Below are 12478 nucleotides of genomic sequence, written 5' to 3' on the forward strand. Positions count from 1 at the left end.
CAGGCCATGCGCTAAAAAAAAAAAAAAAAAAAAAAGGCTATAGATACAGTGGTGACTTTGGTCCTATGTGTTAAACGTTCAGATTAAAATTACCTGGTGTGAGTATATTAGCATTTGTGACCCTGTTTTTTATATCAAAAATATATATGCCAGCAAAACGAAATATACTTCAGACCTAGCTATGACGCATTTCCTTTGCCCTTCTAACTCGACACAGAGCTAACCGTATATCTTTTCTGATTTGGAAAGAACATCTGCTTTATTGGTCGTGTGGCAAAGACAGGGCATTTCCGCCTTAAAACAGCAGAATCTTTAATCTTGGAGTGACTATGTTAACAAGATCATAAAATAAGGAAGAATTGCCCTTAAATTAGTAAATTTAAAATCTCTTATATGTTCGAGGGGCTGAAATTGCCCTTGTGGGGAAAATATCTATCATATCAGTTAAAAAAAGGACTCGTCCCAGTTCACCTTCAGCCCTATCTGCCCGGTGTCCTCCACCCGCCTCTTCTTTCCCGATACTCCTCCTAAGGCTTTGGACTCCCGGAGTTAGCTTTGGTTCCTGGAGCCAACGAGCGCCAACGCCTCCTGGCCAATGCGGTGAAAGGTCTACAATCTTAGAGGCTGTGCGCGGCAGGTGACGGAGCGCTACCCTCTTCCTCCCATCAGTAGGGCCAAGACCTGAACAGGAGGAGCCAATAACGGAAAAGCTCCACCCACTCGGGCGCTACAACCTAAGTGCGGCCGCGGTGTGTATCAAAGCCAATTGGAGGGAAATCCCACCTCTAGGTCTCTTTTTTCTTCTAGTGTAGTGAGAAACTGTCTCATAGCAAAACTAGTTAGAGGATCCAAAGGTAAAGGAACTTTTACGCTGACTAGAAGAAGCCAATGAATTGGAAAAATCGTCAAGTTGGCAGAAGCAGCCAATGGGATGAAAAGATTCTGGCGGCGGAGCCAATGGAGAGCCAAGAACACGACCCAATGGGATGGCGAAACTCCCCACGGCTGGCGGAGCCAATGGCCGCCTTTCGCCGGCTCCTGGCAGCCCCACGTTGGGTCAGCCTCAGAGCCTGAGCGCGGGCCCAAGTGACAGGTTCCCGTAGCCGAGGGGAAGATGGCGGCGGCCGTGCTGTTGGCCGCCGGGCTGCGTGTGGCGCGCAGGGTTGTGACGGTCGCGGGGCCGCGGGGGGCGCAGGTGAGAAGTGGCCTGGGGGCGAGGAGGGTATCCTGCGGGTTCTGACGTCTCCCGGGGCCGGGGGCCGCGTTCCTCCTCGGCTTCTCCAGGCGCGCGCAGCCCTGCGGCCTCGGGGGGTTACAACCCGAGGCTCGAGCTCCAGGACTGTGTGGTGATCTGACTAGTGGTCGCAGCAACCTCTCCAAAAGCCTCGCAGCAGGAAAAGCGAACTGGTGATGACCGACGTCCTGCACAGGCCCGTGCGCCGCGGTCGGGACAAGGTCCCTGCGGCGGCTTCTGCCTTCTCCTAAGCCTGCCTGAAGCTCAGCTGACCAACGCCTGCTCGGAGCAGCCTCCTCGGTGCTCCTTTAAGGAAGTGATCTTTCTCTTCTTGGAGCTAGTCTTCTGCCCCGCTTCGGGGCCCCTTGCCTACTGAGTACTAGTATTAACCTCTCATCTTCCCTATCTGCCAGAGCGACTGGACTGGTCAGATTCATCCCATCCCTCTCTTCCACAATGAGACCCCCTGAGAAATTGGGACTTCTGAGCCCCTGGGAAATTGGGACTTCCCTACTCTCAATCTCCTGGGGCTGGGGCTGCCCAGTTCACTTAACTGAACTCTTCCTTCCGCTAATTCAAAGGACTGGAGTTAAAATTCACACTCAGCGGTCAAAGGTAACACCCAGACGCCCATGTGTCCAACGGGGCAATTGTATTAAAACCTGAATAAAACAGGTAACCTGGATTAAAGATCAGAAAACAAGTAATGGAAATAAGTGGAAACATTAAAAAGGTGAGGGTAAATGGGAAAAGCTTCAAGTGGTATTAAGAGATGATGATGCAAACTATCCCCTATATATTTGAAGCCAAGAGGGGATTTATCTAAGGTAAATCAGTGGTAAAACAGGAACTGGGACCCGTCTCCAGGTTCTCATACTGGATCCTTTCCCCCTGAACAGTGCTAGATTTCCTAGACACTTTAGATGCAGAAATCTACTGGATTGCTGAATCCTACATTGTAATACTGCCTGTTATCTAACTAGGCCCAACACTCTGGCCCTACTCTCTGCTGCTGACACTCTGAAATTGAAGAACTTTTCCTTTGGGAACTACTAATAGGTTCTTAGAAGGGTGAAGTTAATGACTATCAGAGCCCAGTCTCGCCAGCCCCAGCTGAGTACATGGAAGAGGTATTGCCTACTCCCTCCCTTGGGTATGTCTGACTCACCTTCAGGTCCGAGGAGCTGCAGGTGTGAATGGTGAGAATGAAGTGGCCAAGGCCCAGCAGGCAGCTCCTGGGGGAACAGCCCCAACCATCTTCTCCAGGATCCTGGATAGAAGCCTCCCAGCTGACATTCTATATGAGGACCAGCAGGTGGGGTGCCCTTAGGACACATCCCAATGGGAAATTCATAGATACCATCCAGCCTGTTGAAGTAACATGGTGGCTTCTGACCTGTCACTGCTCCCAGTGTCTTGTATTCCGTGATGTGGCCCCTCAGGCTCCTGTGCACTTCCTCGTCATCCCTAAGAAACCCATTCCTCGGATTAGCCAGGCTGAAGATGAAGACCAGCAGGTGGGAAGAATAGGGCTAGGGTTTGGCTGGGGGGAGCCCTCAACTCAACTAAAGGTTTTGCTTTCAGTGAATAAAGTCTCCTGTCTCCCTACCCTTCCCCTGTAGCTTCTAGGACACCTTCTCCTCGTAGCCAAGAAGACAGCAAAGGCTGAGGGGCTGGGAGACGGATACCGTCTTGGTAAGTGACTTGGCCCTTGAGCCCCTCACCTATAATTTTCATACCTACTCAATATGACCTTCATGCTTTGACCTTTCCCATGATCCCAACCCACTAACCTCAAGCTCCATTTCAGTGATCAATGATGGGAAGCTGGGAGCACAATCTGTGTATCATCTTCACATTCACGTACTTGGGGGCCGACAGCTCCAGTGGCCTCCAGGTTGAACCTACCAACTGACCAAGACCCCAGACCTGGATGCTCGGATGGGGGTGGGGGAAAAGGGACCTTGTGATGCGAATAAACTTGCCCTCCCTCAATTTTTGACCCTTGTCTTAAATATATAAAGATTTATACCACATATAGGAAAGACATATGATTCAAGGTTATGACTCCCCTTGACTATGGTCTGGTAAAGGAGGCCCATACAGTAGTTAAAAGAGCATTTGCCTATAGATCTGTGAGTCTTCCTTCCTAGTGGTCCACCTGAGTCAAGCTTCTAGACAAGTAGTAGGAATAAGCCTGAATGAGTAAGAAGAGATTAAATCTTAGCAGTGAGTTGTGCTCAGTCCTGGCCCTTATTCAGCTGCCAATCCAAGTAGTAAGAGGGTCTGGGGAAGTGGGTGGCCTTTTACTGGGGGCGAAGTAATTACAAAAAAGCGGCTACTTTTTAATCCCCGTGTCTCACCATTTTGCCTTTAAGCGATTGTCTGATGTATTTTCATCCTTAAAATGTTTGAAAAGGCTCCCCTTACTTTTGAGAATGAACTAAAGGAAAGTTACTGTTGCACCTACATAAATACAAAAGTAGGCTTTCGTCTGATACCACGGCCCTGTGCCTGTCTCCAACACAACCACCACCTCAGAGAATCATGCTTAGTTATAGAGGGCGAGGCCTCAGAGCAGCGGAACCTTAAAAGCCGGGGATACGGCGGAATGGAGTCTGGACGGAAAGCAGCCTTCCCACACCGCACCAGGTTACAGACTTCCGCCCCTCAGGGAACTTGCCTCCACCTCCACCTCCACCTCCACCCTCCAACATCCGCCCAGTTCCGTTTCTGCGCAGACTCCTGGGATTATTTGCCGTCGCTATGGCAACCCGGTAGCTGGTGTCTGACGATGGAGACCTTTGATTTTACTGAGAGATCGCGGTCACGGTGAGAGCCGCAGCTCTGGCTGCAGGCGTAAGGGGACAAGGAAGGTTAGCGGACTTCCTCTCCTGAGCTTTTGACAACTTTGACGCATTCACTTTCAGATCTTTACACGAAAGGCCCAGCTTGGAAGGATTAGGGTCCACTTCGGAACCATCTCCTTCGGACAGTGGTCCCAAGTCGGCCCTGGCAGCCGCAACTGCAGAAGCTGCAGCAGCTGCTACAGCCACTGCAGCTGCCTCCACTTCCAAAGCAGCTGCATTACCTATAAAGACCCAAGCGCCATACTCTAAGCCTAGCCACCTCATGGATCCCTCCTCCGAAAGTCTTCTTGGGGAGCCCTACACTGGATCCAGCTTTACTCACAAGATAGGCAATGGGAGATTTGGCTTTAAGCCTGTCTACGGTTCCTGCATTGCTCAAGATCCCTGTACTACAAGTGACCTTAGCTCTAGTCCTGGCCTTGCTACTGGCTCTAGCTCTGACCCTGTTCCTGGCTCCAGTTCTGGTCCTGGTGGTGGCTCTGGCCCTGGTCAAGGCATTAGTCCTGATTCTGGCCCTCTTCCTGCCAGTGACTCTGGGCCTAATCCAGGCTATGGCCATGACCCTGAGCTCAGCCCCTACACTCTTCCAAGCGTGAGAAATCCCGGGGCGGACCCAATCCCCAGTTATGCCTCCTGGAATCACCACCAAGGGGAGCCGGAGAAACAGCGCTGGAAATTTTTGCAAGTCTCAGAACCTGGTGTCCGAGGGCTATGGAAGCCCCCCGATGTTGAAGAGAAGTGTAAGGTTATTAGTGAGACATTGCCACGGGGCCGGTGCCTTCTCTACAACTGGGAGGAGGAGGTATTAAGGTCTTGATCTTCTCCCTTTTCTTGAAGGTTGCCCCCTGTTTCCTGGGGGAGGCAATAGTTTATGATGAGGGTGGGCAGTAGAAACGTTATTGTGGTCACTCAACTTGGTACCCACAGAGAGCCACCAACCACCTGGATCAAGTCCCAAGGATGCAGGATGGCTCTGAGAGTTTCTTCTTCCGACATGGACACCAGGGGCTGCTGACCCTGCAGCTACAGTCACCCATGCCCCTCAGCACCACCCAGAAAGATGCATACCGGCCCCCAGGACACCACTATCAGCCAAGTAGAGGTGTGAAGCGTGATAGAATGGGCCAGAATGAATCCATTAGTTAGAGAAAAAAAGAAAGGAAGAAATTTCTAGTGGGACTATGGATTGTCCAATGGGTATAAGGGCAAAACACCATGATTTCCCTTCCTTTTCTCAAATTTGTTTCTTCTGGGCCTTCTTAACCACACTCCCCCACTCTCTCCACTCCCTACCCTCCCATAGGGAAGCGTGAAGCCATGCTGGAGATGCTCCTATACCAACAGATCTGGTGAGAGGCTGGGTGATGGGGAAACGGGAAGGGGAGGGAAAAATCAGGGAAGAATGGCCTTGATGTCCTCAGAACTGTATAGTAAAGAGGTGCAGGCAGAGCAAGAACCCACAAGGAAGCACGTTGAGATGGAGTCTGTGACACACCATGACTACCAAAAGGAGCTGGTGAAGGGAGGGCCTCCTGCCCCAACAAAGGTGAGAATCCATCCCACCCCACACATACAGCTGGGCTCTGGTGGACTGTAGAAAAGCAGCAGACCCAGAGGTTAAGGAAGGGAGCTTCAGACCAAAAGTTATTCACTATCTCTCCCTTACAGCCTCACGACTACCATAAGGAGCAGCCTGAAACCTTCTGGATACAGAGGGCACCACAGTTACCGGTATGTGTGAGTGACTAGACATTGGGGGTGCAGAAGGAAGAGGAGGGGAAGAGGTTGTTTGTTCTGTTCTGTCTTAGCAGAGAGTAGGATCTGTCCTCATTCTGGTACTCCTGCAGGGTGTCAGTAACATCAAGACACTAGACACGCCATTCCGGAAGAACTGCAGCTTCTCAACACCAGTGCCTTTGTCCCTAGGGCAGCCTTTGCCCTATGAACCTGAGAATAATTCCTACCAACTGGGAGAAATCTCTTCCCTTGGCTGTCAGGGAGGAGGGCAGGGTGGTGGAGGGGGTAGAACTGCCTAAGAGTTGAGGGAAGAAGGATGTGGAATATGGAATCTATTTCTGTCTGTACTGGAGAGGTGTTTGTACTTTGTAAAGGGGCTTTACATAAAGGGTTCTTTCTCATCGTAAATCTGCTAATTCAGTAATTTCCTGAGTTTCCATGTCCATACCCCATAACCTTTCCTTGGAGTTGCCCTTAACCCAAACTATGACATCATAATGTTTTTGTTGTTTTATATTTGGCCAAAATATTCTGGTTTAGATACAGATATTTACAGAAGGTTGGGAAGAAGGGGACCAGGCCAGAGACGGGCAGGTGTATGTACAAGGCTGAGCTGCAAAGGGCAACAACTTCCATGTAAGGTAGGGTTTTTGTGCACGTTGGTTTCCATCTCATATGACAGTGTCCAGTTTTGATGTGTGGAGAGATGGTGGCCACTGCCTACCCAGGTACCAGCAGCAGGAGATTGTCTGACTTGGAAAGAATTGGGGTTTACAGAAGTCCAGCAGATCCTTTCTGCTCTCCTAGGAGCCAGTAAGTTCGCATCTTTCCTTTTCCCTGGGAGCAGGGGAGTGGAGATAATTCAGATTCTTCTACGTCCCTCTCTTCCCCCATGATCCCCAAAATCACATCCTCCCTTTCCATGACCCCTTCCCCATGGCCTGCCATCACCTTCATCTCCACATCCCCCCGAAGCTCTAGCTGGAAGCATCCTAGCTCATCCAGGGCATCCTTGGTGGTAGAGGAGACATGGATCTTCAGGGCTGGGATAAGATGGAGGGATGGTGGAAAGAAGAATCAAAGAAAAGGCAACAGAACTGGTGATGTCTGAGAGAGCTTTACCCAACCACCACCCCTCAAAAGGCTCTCAGTCTTCCCAGTGCCCATGCACTAGAACCTAAATATGTCCAAGGATGGGGCAGTCAGGAACTGTGGTCTCAGATTGAGAGATTTGGAGGAACTCTGAAAAGAAGAAAAGGGCAACACAGATTGAAACTGAAGCCAGGATTGAGGGCTAATGTCTCACCTTGACCGTTAGACTCCATTCGGGAAGCAGTGTTCACCGTGTCTCCAAAAAGACAATAGCGGGGCATCTTCAGGCCAACGACCCCAGCACAGACAGGCCCTATGAAAAGAAATAGGTTGCAAGAGCCTGGGAAAAGTGGATACTAAGGCTGGAGTGAGAGTTAGCCTTACCTGTGTGTACCCCTATACGTAGCCTCAGCTGGTCATGGGGTCGGTGGCGAATGCGGAAAGAGGAAACTGCATCCAGTAATGCTAGGGCCATACGAGCAATTTCCGGGGCGTGGCGTTGACCATTTCGGCCTGGGAGACCAGATACCACCATGTAGGCATCTCCTATCGTTTCTACCTAATTGAGGGGAAATTAAAAGGTCACTTCTATCTGCATCAGTTGGAATGGGGAAGAATAGAAGGAGACAAGCTAGATACCACTATGAGTCATCCCAAAAGCCTGGGAGGCCAGAACATTGACTAGAAAAATGGGTGCCATGGTCCTGAGAATCTGGAGGGAAGGGGAAGTCAAGGGAATCTTTAAATCCTCCTGCCCCACCCAAGCGCCTGGTGTAGATTTGGTAAACGTCTGCTGAATGAATGGATACCCTGTCTGCAACAGGACAGAGACAAATAGGTTCTTCTGTCAGGAAATGAGAAAGAAGAAAACAGGGCTGACCTAAAGAGCACAGAGGCTAGTGAGGATGTCAAGCAGGCCCAGTGAAAAATGGGCCTCAGCCTAAACTGTCAAAGGTAAGAAAGCAGGCACTTGGCTTTGTTAATTGTACTGAAGCTGTACAAGAGAATGTCCGTGTTTTTAGGAATTAAACACTAAACTCTTTAGGGATAAAGAGGCACTATGTCTGAAACTTACTCTGAAATGGTTCGGAAAATAATTTATATAGATTTTTTTTTTTAATAAAGCAAATGAAGGAAAATATAAACAACTAGTGAATCTGGGTAAAGGTTTTATGGGAGGTCTTTGTTACAGTAATAACAGAAATGGTAGAATAAGTCCAAAGAGAAGGGACAGGAATGGATATTTATTATCTGCACAATGTTAGGCACTTTCCACAATAAATTTATTATTCCCATATTACAGATAAAACACCTAAGGCTCAGGTAGCCCAAGGCCACACAGTTAGCCACAAAGCCAATAGTCAAATCCAAATAATTTTTACTCCGAATCCCAATAAAGCCTACCCCATGCCAATTCTATCAATGACTTCAAGAAAAAGCTTTTACAATAGAGCTTGTCCCTCACCCCAATAAACCATTCTGTATGATTCTTCCATGTCTGGAGGGGATAGAGAGAAGAAAAAAAGATGGATAGGTTATATTTATACCCCCAGGCAAAATGTAGCATATAAGAGTTAAATCTTGTGATGGTTCCAATTAGGGAAGCCTAAGGAGTCACAAGAAATTAGATTGGAATGTACGGTCAGAGTGTCAGAGCCTCATTTGTCGTCTACAAAGGGCACTCTAATACCAGGATGCTGGAGACCCAGGAGGGAAAATTGACCATGGAGCAGATAAGGTATGTGGGGTTCAGGGAGACTGGGTTTTAAAGGGGTCTTAGTAGGAGGGTAGCCCCAGCTCTCACCTTATAGACGTCAAAGTTGTCAATTATGGCATCAAAGCAGGTATACAGGTCATTAAGAAGTGTCACCACCTAATGGATGGGAAAGTTGAGGCCCTGAGACTTGTGTCAAACTTTCTAAGATTTCTTAACCCAAGAGCAAGACATGGAAACTCCAGAACAATCGTTCCTCTTATCAAGAATCCCCATGCCCCAGTGAAGCTCTCCCAGATCCCTATCCTGCCCCCTAATCTCACCCAGGGCTCTCACCTGCATGGGGGTGCTCTCTGCTGACAAAGCTGTGAAGCCAACGATGTCACTGAAGTAGATGGTAACACTGTCAAAGGCCTCGGCCTGTACAGTCTCTCCCCGTTTTAACTGCTCTGCCACTGAACTAGAAAGCAAGGGTGCAGTTTGAGCCAAACTCAGAAAGAGGATAGGAGGGGAGAGAGGAAAGGAATGTATGCTGGAGCAGGCTTAACACGAAAGCTAAGCCTGTGGAGGAGAAGGAAGGTGGCTGGGAAGACATTATAGTCTAGCACAAGGTAAGGTGCACGAGTGCTCCCTGGAGGTGGGAGCTAAATGTCTCAAAGTGGAATTGTTCTACATACACGTCCTGGAGCAAAGGCATGGTAGAGCAGTGACCTAAGAAGAAGGCAGCACAGCTCATTTGGAGACAGGATGAAAACAGTCTAGCCAAAAAGGCTCACTGTGGCCAGACATAACAAAGCAGGGTTCTAAGAGTTAGGAGGTGAGTTCTCAGAGCACTGATGAGTCAGGATCCAACAGAGCAGAATATCAAAGGAAAATTCAGGAAGGGAGAAAAAAGTCTCACTGGGGTAGAATTTGGTAGAGTAGAGCCTCAGCCTTGCGTTTCTCCTCCAGATAGGCCTGTGTGCGTTCCTCCACCAGCTTCTCCAGGTTATTGGCATACTGCTCCATGCGCAACAGGAGGTTGTCCAGTATGCTGGTGCCTCCTTCCCTAGGGGACAGGGGGAGAGGCCAGAATATGATACCTGCTCCAAGATTCTCAAGACTCCCAGGTCTTCCAACCCAACCCACCCTCTCTTGGCCCCAACCAGTCCCATCTCATCCACTCAGCCTGATGAGGCTCTATCCCCGGGAAGCCCCTGCCCCTCAGTGCCTTCTCACTTGTTAAAGCGGCGAATGAAGCCCTTAATCTGTCCAAAGTCTGGGCGTTCGGCTGCGTCCTGGGCCCAACATCGCTCCATCAGCAAAATTAACTCTTCATTCAGTTGGGTCCGGTCAATGCTGGGCCGGAAATATGGCCGCTGACCATTTCTGACCTTCTGGACAATCTCTGAGAGTGATAAAGGGTTTGGATGAAGGACAGGGCCCCCCAGGTAGAGAAGGCTGTGAGGAGTAGATTGATTCTTACCTTTGGGGCTGAGGTCCAGGCCCTCCAAGTAGAAAGGACCACTGCGAAGTGCTATCTCCTGTAAGATGATCCCAAAGCTATAGATATCCGCTTTCTGCATGCCTGTGGTTGGCAAGGGGTTCCCACTGAGCAGTTCTGGGGCAGTCCACAGCTTCTCTGAAAAAAGGGAATAGGCTGGACAAGTCCTCAAAAAGAGTATTCCCAAGCCCACCTGGGTTAATTCCCATAATGCTTGCCAATTACTATCACTCCATCTCCCTCTCCCACCCTCCCTAGGCGGAAATGATCAGGGCCAGGGAGTAATATAAAAGTGGGCTATGAAGGAAGGCCTCCCAGGCATAGAGGGAAAAAAAGTTCAGCAGTATCGGAAGCTGGCCAGGCCATAGTCTGTGATTTTGAGCACAAAACGACTATCCACCACACAGTTGGAGGACTTGAGACTCCCATGGGATGCAATAATGCTGTTATGGAGAAAGGCCATGCCCTGCGAGATACAGATCAAGTCATGGGATTGGATTGTTTCTGGTTTAGGATACCTCCTCTCCATGAGATGGGCATTAGCTAGTTGTCTAAAACAAGAAGCTAATTGTGGAAGGCACATCTTCTGAACAGTTTAGACCCAAGAATAGGAGAGTCACCCCTTTCTGGTACCATAAGCAGTTTATTGGCACCCAGGCACCAGGGATAGGAGAAATGCTTCAGAGGAGGGACAAGGGGAGCTCTCAGTTATTACCCTGGAAAAGGCAGTCAGTCTTCTGAGTAGTGAAGGTAACTTAACTATGAAGATGAACTCCAAGAATATGACATAAATGCATGGCCACTACTTAGGAAAACATAGCTTGAGACCAAAGTATGAAGTGTACCTAAATTCATCAAGGAAGACTAACCAGTTGTAAACTTTAACGTATAACCAGGTGTAGGCAAGCAAGGCAGGGTAGAGGAGGAATGTGATCTATCAGAGGGTATGCTGAGCCAGAGAGAAAGTGCAGAAAATAGTAAATTAGAAAACTGAACTTCTGGCCCCAGGGGCCAGAGAGGAGGGAACCTTTGCCTATGAGGGGTGAGTGGTGCTTCCTATTATGAAAACCCTGAGACCCACCCAAGTTAGTTCAGACGGAGCAGAAAAGGATACAGTGTTGTGTGCTAACCAAAACACATCTGTGTGTTTAGCTCTGGACCTAAACAATTTATAACTCTAGTCTCTGTGAACTCTTCCTTCTTATTCCTTTTGATATCAACAAAAACTTTGGGAATCTCCAAGTCTGTGAATACAGAAATGATTAGGCTTCTAGCTTTGTTCTAAATCACTTTTCCACCAAATCACTATTCTAAGAGTCATATTTTCTTGTATTTATTATCACACCTCTGGTTGGGCACCACATCAACTGTACTCAATATTTTATCTGTCATTTGATGGAAAACTTTAACAAAAAAACATTTTTAAAATAATCTCCTGATAATTAAGCAGACAAACCAAAGCCAGCTTCAGACAGGATATGGGTGATCCTGTCTAAGACTAGGCTAGCTCACTGGCTATGGGACTTGCTTCTAAACATCTGTGTGCCCCATGCAAGATTCAAATGTATACCTCCACAGATCCATGGACCTCTGGGTCACCTGAAAATAGCTGAAACCTAGTATATCAGAAGATATCAAAGGTTTAGTATAATTTTCCTTGGTTTCTCTTTGTTTTACTAGTAAGTGTTATTTTTTAAATTTGTTTTCTAAACAAAAGAGCAGATATGCTAAATACTGGTCAGAAAGTAAATGATGAGAAAAAAACAGGAGATAAATATGTTTGGCGACAGTCATCTTTTCCCTGCATGAAAGCCAAAAATATTTTAATATAAGCTTTTGGAGGGGAGGGAGGGAGAGAGGGAGAGAAAGAGTGAGAGAGAAAGAGAGAGAGAATATGTAAAGAGAGAATATGTAGAGATGTGAGATATCTAGGGCAGGAAGACAAAAATTCTCTACAAGTAAAGGACTCTTTGTGGCAGATAAAACTCATTTCCCCCAATTAAAAACCCCAGACTTTTTGTTTAACCTTTATTACTCAACCATAGGAATAAGGGGAAATAGAATGGGACTTTTAGAGGACTAGAAAGGGAAATTACAAGCAAAGAGAGAAAAATGGAGGCATTTTAAAGCAGATGAACTCTTAAGGAGAAGCAGAGAAAACTCACCTTAACAAGGTCATTAATGAGTGAATAACGAAACATCCAGTCCAAGTTGATGCTGTCATTTTCCAGAATATCCTGGCAAGTGACATGGAATAGATTATGTGATTATCCTAGATCCACTAGCTTGCACCTGCATAGAGTTGATGTAACTTTGGGCCTATCCCCCCACCCACCCCCGCCCCCTAT

The 12478-nt window shown here is 48.0% G+C and overlaps 3 protein-coding genes and 1 long non-coding RNA gene across 5 annotated transcripts in view; 2 read left to right on the forward strand and 2 right to left on the reverse strand.

The window, feature by feature from the left end:
• LOC112483104 overlaps positions 1-826 on the reverse strand; it is a 2519-nt gene extending 1693 nt beyond the window's left edge. Inside the window, exon 1 of the long non-coding RNA XR_003047506.1 lies at positions 472-826. This is a non-coding gene — a long non-coding RNA (uncharacterized LOC112483104). The remainder of the gene's footprint in view (positions 1-471) is intronic.
• Positions 827-979: 153 nt separating this feature from the next.
• Positions 980-3229, forward strand: HINT2 (histidine triad nucleotide binding protein 2). Of its 2 annotated transcripts, none has more exons than XM_025049686.1 (5): positions 980-1195; positions 2409-2549; positions 2677-2751; positions 2857-2929; positions 3045-3229. In XM_025049686.1, the coding sequence occupies exons 1-5, from the start codon at positions 1115-1117 to the stop codon at positions 3134-3136; spliced, it is 462 nt and encodes a 153-aa protein (XP_024905454.1). In that variant the 5' UTR covers positions 980-1114; the 3' UTR covers positions 3137-3229. The 2 variants fall into 2 exon arrangements, with proteins under 2 accessions (XP_024905454.1, XP_006916063.1); XM_006916001.3 differs by having other exon boundaries at positions 993-1195; positions 2647-2751.
• Positions 3230-3740: 511 nt separating this feature from the next.
• SPAG8 (sperm associated antigen 8) lies at positions 3741-6249 on the forward strand. Its single transcript, XM_006916003.3, has 7 exons — positions 3741-4066; positions 4165-4906; positions 5032-5206; positions 5408-5453; positions 5536-5650; positions 5773-5835; positions 5952-6249. The coding sequence occupies exons 1-7, from the start codon at positions 3846-3848 to the stop codon at positions 6138-6140; spliced, it is 1551 nt and encodes a 516-aa protein (XP_006916065.3). The 5' UTR covers positions 3741-3845; the 3' UTR covers positions 6141-6249.
• Positions 6250-6339: 90 nt separating this feature from the next.
• NPR2 (natriuretic peptide receptor 2) overlaps positions 6340-12478 on the reverse strand; it is a 16752-nt gene continuing 10613 nt past the window's right edge. Inside the window, 11 exon segments of the mRNA XM_006916002.2 lie at positions 6340-6678; positions 6793-6884; positions 7148-7246; positions 7318-7492; positions 8738-8806; positions 8984-9107; positions 9549-9695; positions 9866-10034; positions 10113-10286; positions 10473-10596; positions 12296-12415. Coding sequence (XP_006916064.1) covers positions 6613-6678; positions 6793-6884; positions 7148-7246; positions 7318-7492; positions 8738-8806; positions 8984-9107; positions 9549-9695; positions 9866-10034; positions 10113-10286; positions 10473-10596; positions 12296-12415 — 1359 coding nt within the window. The 3' untranslated portion in view covers positions 6340-6612.

The sequence above is a fragment of the Pteropus alecto genome, unplaced genomic scaffold (genome assembly GCF_000325575.1).
Source record: "Pteropus alecto unplaced genomic scaffold, ASM32557v1 scaffold206, whole genome shotgun sequence".
Classification (NCBI taxonomy): Eukaryota; Metazoa; Chordata; class Mammalia; order Chiroptera; family Pteropodidae; genus Pteropus; species Pteropus alecto.